The sequence below is a fragment of the Diceros bicornis genome, chromosome 7 (assembly GCF_020826845.1).
Source record: "Diceros bicornis minor isolate mBicDic1 chromosome 7, mDicBic1.mat.cur, whole genome shotgun sequence".
Lineage (NCBI taxonomy): Eukaryota > Metazoa > Chordata > Mammalia > Perissodactyla > Rhinocerotidae > Diceros > Diceros bicornis.
Window position 1 is genome coordinate 56,923,669 of NC_080746.1, and position 6,637 is coordinate 56,930,305.

Sequence of the window (6,637 nt, forward strand, 5' to 3'; positions counted from 1 at the left end):
AGTCTCCCTCCCTCCTCCATGGCAGAACATCAGCCCAGGAATCTCGTAGCATTAGGAGGAAACGGCTCTAGTCACAGACTAAACATCGTTAGTGATAGAGAAGGAATCACAGGCTGAGAAGGATTTTTTTTATTTTAAGTATAATAACAGTATGTTCAGGCAGCCTTGCAAAAAAAAAAAAAGTTTTCATCCAAGATGACTAGCAATTTAGTTCAGTCATGAGGCGCGTTGATTTCATTGATTTGGCATAGAAGAGCCTGAAGTGATGAGACTTGACAGGCTCTCTGTGCACCTCAGGGAGCAAGCCTTTCTCAGGAAGCAGCTTGATGATGGGGAAGGAGAATAGCGTTGTGGGGTCGAGGGAACCAGGCCTGGTCCCTGCCTGAGCCTCGGTTTCCTCCTCTGTACAATGAAGATCCACCACCAGCCCTGCCTGCTCCTTGCAGAGGAGGGTGAGAATTGCAAGAGAGAAGGGATGGAAAAGTGACCTGTTTTTATAAGCCAAATCCACATGGCTAAGCACGGCAATGCGCAGGCTTTTTACTTACTAACGCCCCTCCCAGTGCTGAGGGGAGCCTGGGGATGGGTCCAGATGGCACAGGTTCCATCTGTGTCCTCTGGCCTGTCTTCTGAAGCCTCCTCTCTGCACTAAAGCCCAGGGCCACAGAGCAGCCTCTCTCCTTGGACCTCTGCTGGGCCCTGGAGGGACTGGGCAGAGCCTTCTGGGACCATGGTTGGACTGAAGCCTTCGGAGGTGCCTCCCACAACGGCTGTGAAGTTCCTGGCGGCAGGCATGGCAGCCTGTTTTGCTGACCTCTTCACCTTTCCACTGGACACGGCCAAGGTCCGCCTGCAGGTAGGTGCCCTTTGGCCAAGGGTCATTGCTCACATCAAAGGAAGGGCTGAGTTCTCCACCACAGCACGCTCTTCTTCACACAGAACCCTGAGCAGGCCACTCACTCCACTACTTACCATTCTGCCTTGCCGCCTGCCCATCACCATCACCCAAAGACAAAAATTCTTAATTCCTTGGCGTGACATGACAGGGCCCTTCAAGGCCTAGCCCTACGTTGTAAACCGTAAAGTATGAAGTCAAAGTAAATGAGCTTGGGCAAGCCACTGACCACCTGTAGTGGGAAAAACAACATGCCCTCCGTTTGCTCTGAGGATCAAACGCCACGTGGTGTATAACAGTTTGTGAGCCATAAACTGCTGAGCAAACCTGAGTTAATCATACTGGGATTTGACAGCTGTGGTCATGCTTGTTCTCGATGTCCAGCCCTGGCAGGCCCAGCCCCAGGCAGGTCCCTCTGCACACAGTCCCATGTGCCCTCCGCCCAGCTCCTCACGCCTCTGCGGGGGTGTTCCTCAGGTCCAGGGGGAGAATCAGGTGGCCCAGGCGGCCCACAGTATCCAGTACCGCGGCGTGCTGGGCACCATCCTGACCATGGTGCGCACCGAGGGCCCCCGCAGCCTCTACAATGGGCTGGTCGCCGGCCTGCAGCGCCAGATGGGCTTCGCCTCCATCCGCATCGGCCTCTACGACTCCGTCAAGCAGTTCTACACCCCCAAAGGATCGGACCGTGAGTGCCCGGTATCCCGTGGACACTGAGGGGGTGAGCAGAAGCAGAATCTAGGCATGTGGGTCAGGAGACCAGGGCAGTGCAGATTCAGAGGCAGAGCTGGGGCATGAGAAACTGGTAACAGAGCTCATGAGGAAACTCAGAGCTTCTAGCCATCAAGGAAGCTCCAGAACCCTAACCCAGGAGAAGCAGCAGACATCAGGCAGGGGCAGAGAACAGCATCAGGCCCAGAGAGGGGTTGGGTGGCTTGGCACTGGGCCATTCTCTCTTCTTCTCCCCAGACTCCAGCATCACTACCCGGATTTTGGCAGGCTGCACTACGGGGGCCATGGCAGTAACCTGTGCCCAGCCCACGGATGTGGTGAAGGTCCGATTTCAGGCCAGCGTGCACCTTGGGCCCAGGAGCGATAGGAAGTACAGTGGGACAATGGATGCCTACAGGACCATCGCCAGGGAGGAAGGGGTCAGGGGCCTATGGAAAGGTAGGTCTGGACTCCAGGCTCAATGGGCCTTCTGCAGAGCTTTTCCTACCCTAGGGCTGGGGCAGGGAACTGAGCAAGGAGAGAACTCCCAGCATGATGTATTCTAGTGATTCTAAAAGAACATCCCAACCAAAAATCTCACTGACCTGCCACAGTGCTCCAAATACAGCTCAATTTGCCAACCCCTCACCATGTGCAGGCTGCTGTGAGGGAGACAGAAATGAATAGAAGACGCATTCCACAACCTCATGGCTCTCACAGACACACAGAGGAGATAAGTGTCAAGGAGCAGCCATACCACAGGGCAGGGTGTGGTAGGTTCATGGAGAGGTACAGATCCAGAGGGGGGAGAGGCCATGTGGGCTCTGGAGGGAAGGTGGCGCTTAAGCTGGGCCTCAAAGGCTCCGTGGGTTCTCAGTGTGTGGAGATGGGAGGGAAGGGCCTTCCAAGCAAAGATTTAAGAGCAGTAACTGCAGGGCATGGAGAAGAGACAAAGGGCACTGGAGGAGGCAGCTGTGAGAAGTGGGGCACAGGGAGATGCTGTGAGGAGGGGACTTCCATGGGAGCAAGGCTTTAGGGTTCCATACATGTCTAAATGGTAGCCACCTCGACAAATGCTGGAGTCTCTCCCACATGTGGACCAGGGGTCACATGAATTCTTGCAGAAGAAACAGTGACCCAGTGAAGGTTAAGGGCAGGACACAGCCTTACTTAACTGTGTGCCCTCCTGGAGCCTGGCCCTCGTCTGTGAAACCAGGGGGTTAGTTTTGATGCTCTTCTCAGGCCCGGCCAGGGCTACATTCTGTCACTGTTCCAAGAACCCAGACTTCTTCCAAAGAAGATTTTCTTTTCTGGCTGTGGCCAGGTCTCAGGGAGGCATATTTTAATTTTGATAGATATTGCAGATTGTCCTCCAAAATATGGCCCAAACAAACACAAGAGGGCCTCTCTGTTTTCTATCTCTAAGGCAGTCATGGATAATCTGCGAGCTGTTAACATCAGAAAGGAAAGTGTGGAGTCTGCTCAACGGAGGTGGGCTCCTCTGAGACCAACGGAATGGGGCACTGTGCTCCCCAAACTGGGGCCTGCAGCCTTGCAGCCACAGGGTCCACTGCTCCTATTCCCCATTCGTCACCCCCACCTCCCTTCCTAACAGGAACTTTGCCCAACATCACAAGGAATGCCATTGTCAACTGTGGTGAGATGGTGACCTATGACATCATCAAGGAGAAGCTGCTAGACTATCACCTGTTCACCGGTGAGGCCCTGGGCTCCAGGCACACAGCCCTCCCACAGAACTCCACAGAGTAGGCACCACCCAGAGGCAACTGGGCTTTAAAAGGAGCAGAGGGAGAAGTAGTGCCCTGCAAAAAGTGCGCGGTACAACATTGTGACAAGTAGGAAAGAACCCTGGAGACCTGGGTTCCTGCCCAGCACCACTTCTCACCGTGCACCTTTAAGCGAGGGTCACTTTCTCTGACCTATTTCCTCAAACAAGGTGGTTAGGCTGGATAACCTTCCAACTCTGGGATGGCCCAGTTCTGTTTCAAGTACTTGCCAAGAGCTCTGCCTGGGCACTGTGAGAGATTTGGAAAACACTATCCTTACGCTCAAGGTGTTCACAGTTTAGTTAGAGGCAGACAATGAACACACATGGAAGAGACAGCGAGTGCGCTCCCTCTCTCACAGCCCAGTATTTGCTCTTCCCTTCCCTCTACAGACAACTTCCCCTGCCACTTTGTCTCTGCCTTTGGAGCCGGCTTCTGTGCCACAGTGGTGGCCTCCCCAGTGGACGTGGTGAAGACCCGGTATATGAACTCACCCCCAGGCCAGTACCACAGCCCCCTTGACTGTATGCTGAAGATGGTGGCCCATGAGGGTCCCACGGCCTTCTATAAGGGGTGAGCCTCCCCCTGCTGCCTGCAGCACTCCCTCCCAGAGAGCTCAGGCCCCCCACCCTCCCTTCCTTTCATGTATAATGTGCCTACCATGGGCCCATCTGGGGATGCAGTGGTGAACAGCACAGATGTAAATGCCACAAAAGAGAAGTATAAAGAGCTATGAAAGTTAAGAAAAAGAGTGGACCAAATCTGAATTGGAGAGTCAGGGAAGGCTTACCTGAAAAAAAGGAGTCTAGGCATAGGTCAAAGTTCTGTCTATCCCCAAACCTTTTGGGCAGAGGAGAAGGAGGAAAAGGTGATTGGTAATTCTGAGACTTTTCCCCAACCCACTGCCACAACCATATGTCACCCATGACGGCAGCTGAAGTGGCCAACACGTGTCACGTTTTCTTGCTTCTGTGTCTTGGCATTTACTGTTCCACCTGCGTGGAATGCCTTTTCCGCACCAACTACACGCTCTAAATCTTAGCCATCCTTCAAGACTCGTTCAAATACCCCCTCCTGCCCAACACTCTCATATATAAATTTTCCTTCCTCTCTGTAAGCTTCAGCAATACTTCCTTGATACCATTTTTATGGTATTTACCACCTCCTACTTTGTTACGGTATTTGTAGGTTTAAATTATCCCCCATACTAGAGTGTAAGCTCCTTGATGCCAAGTACTGGTGGCTTAAACATCTTTCATCTCCCAGAGTCCCTAGGACAAAGCCAGCACTCAATGACGTAGGTTATTAATAATCGTCATGATTGCTAAGTCACTATTATTAGGCCTTGTGCTAAGCGCTTGACATATATTATTGCAACAACCCCCTGAACTGGGCAGTATTCTCCACATTTACTGAGGAAGAGACTGAGACTCAGAAAGGTCAAGTAACTTGTCCAAGATCACAATGTTCAAATGGCAGAGCCACGGCTCAAACCCAGACCATCAGACGCCACCCAACAACATGTTGTTGTCCAGGCTACTACTAAGGTCACTGCTTTGCCCTCTCGCCTCCCACCACCAATGATAGTTTGCTGGCACCCAGTGTTAGATTGGACCCAACAAGCAAACAGGCAAACTCACCCTGGGAATGACATAAAAAGCTGTGTTTCAACTGACAGACTGCTCTTTTCCTATAAGTGCCTCTATCATTACAATCTGCAGCTGTAGCCACTTGTCACAGTTTATTCTTTCACTTGGCAAACATTTACTGAGCATCTCATGGTGCTGGGCCTGTGCTGTGCTTCCCTCAAATTGCAGCAGACAAGTAGGTGACATTTATTGAGCGTTTACTAATACTGGGCCCTGTGCTGTGTGCTCAACATTAACTCATTTAATCCTCATGACAACTCTATGAGGTAGATACTGTTATTTTCCTCATTTTACAGGTAAGGAAACTGAGCTCAGAAAGATTAACTTGTCTGAGGTCATGAAGCTAGAAACTGGTAGAGGTAGGATTTGAACCCAGGTCTGACTCCGGAGCTCACATTCATTGCCACAGTGCTACACTCCCTGTGAGGCGCCTGGGCTGAGGGGTCAGGAAAGGACTTGGCACGAGGTTGTGGTACCCATGCTGAGTCCTACAGAGCCAAGAGCAACCAGCCAGGCAAGGAGGAGAGCAGGGGACTTTCCAAGCAGAAGGAGCAGCAGGGGCAAAGGCACAGAAGGAAGGGTTGGCAGGACCAGAGAGGACCAGGAAGGGATTAGTGAAGAGAGAGGCAGAAGAGGAGGGCAGAGACCCAGTGGTGGATCCTCCCTGAGTCTGTGGAGCACAGCTGAGGTGGAGACTCTCCCAGCTGCAGTATCACAGGACAGGCAGGCTCTCTGGAGATTAGCTAACTTTGGTGTCACACTGTCTTCACCCTGCAGTGCCCCAGCTTCTTGGTGCCCTGGCAGAGGGCCTCCTCAGGGGTGGCTACTCAGGATGGAAATGAGCCCAGAAACCCCCCGCAGCAGGGCGGAGTCCTCTCTGACATTTACTAACTGTGCAGTTGTGGTTGAGCTGCTTGACCTGCCTGGGCCTCAGTTTCTGAAAAAGAAAACTGTCAACAACCATAACTACCTTATAGGACTGTGAGAATTAACTGCCTGACACAATAACCTGGCTCAAAATGTCAGCTTTCTTTCCTTTTCTGATTCCAACTTCTGCCTGAATTTCTTCAGCAAAGAACAAGACTGAACAGGTCTCAGAAAATGCTCGTGACTAACGGAAGTCCAGGTCCTTGGGCACTAACACCGTGAATCCCCGGGGAGAGCACAGCAGATCTATATGAGACCCTTAGTCCACCCCACCTGATGTCTTGGTTGTTTCTCTCATCAGGTTTACACCCTCCTTTTTGCGTTTGGGATCCTGGAATGTGGTGATGTTCGTAACCTATGAGCAGCTGAAACGGGCCTTGATGAAAGTCCAGATGCTACGGGAATCTCCATTTTGAATAAGACAAGGCTACTTGGTACCTAACTGGAACAAAACCAGTTAAGAATGGAACAGTGGGTGGGTCCATGCACACATGGACACAGACCCACACATGTTTACAGCACGGTTTACTTGCTGCTGACTCAAGCAATAGAGCAGAAGAGGAGGAAGGATTCTGGTCTTCAGTGCGTTGTCTTAAGAACACCTTTGTTTTGCACTGACAGGATGGAAAATAAATTATATTAATTTTTGAAACCCATTAGATTGGATG

General features: G+C 51.6%; 1 protein-coding gene across 3 annotated transcripts; it reads left to right on the forward strand.

The window, feature by feature from the left end:
* Nucleotides 1-715: 715 nt before the first annotated feature.
* Nucleotides 716-6,385, forward strand: UCP3 (uncoupling protein 3). Of its 3 annotated transcripts, XM_058545623.1 has the most exons (6): nt 716-856; nt 1,373-1,583; nt 1,865-2,065; nt 3,222-3,323; nt 3,786-3,966; nt 6,271-6,385. In XM_058545623.1, exons 1-6 carry the CDS (start codon nt 731-733, stop codon nt 6,383-6,385), a joined length of 936 nt encoding a protein of 311 aa, XP_058401606.1. In that variant the 5' UTR covers nt 716-730. The 3 variants fall into 3 exon arrangements, with proteins under 3 accessions (XP_058401606.1, XP_058401607.1, XP_058401608.1); XM_058545624.1 differs by lacking the exon at nt 3,222-3,323 and having other exon boundaries at nt 731-856; XM_058545625.1 differs by lacking the exon at nt 1,865-2,065 and having other exon boundaries at nt 731-856.
* The last annotated feature ends 252 nt before the right edge of the window (nt 6,386-6,637 follow it).

What these genes read in the sequence shown, in the direction of transcription:
- UCP3 (XM_058545623.1), top strand. Translation starts at nt 731, where the DNA reads ATGGTTGGACTGAAGCCTTCGGAGGTGCCTCCCACAACGGCTGTGAAG. An exon ending in CGGCCAAGGTCCGCCTGCAG is followed by an intron (nt 857 to 1,372) that starts GTAGGTGCCCTT and finishes GGTGTTCCTCAG; the next exon opens with GTCCAGGGGGAGAATCAGGT. An exon ending in GGTCAGGGGCCTATGGAAAG is followed by an intron (nt 2,066 to 3,221) that starts GTAGGTCTGGAC and finishes CCTTCCTAACAG; the next exon opens with GAACTTTGCCCAACATCACA.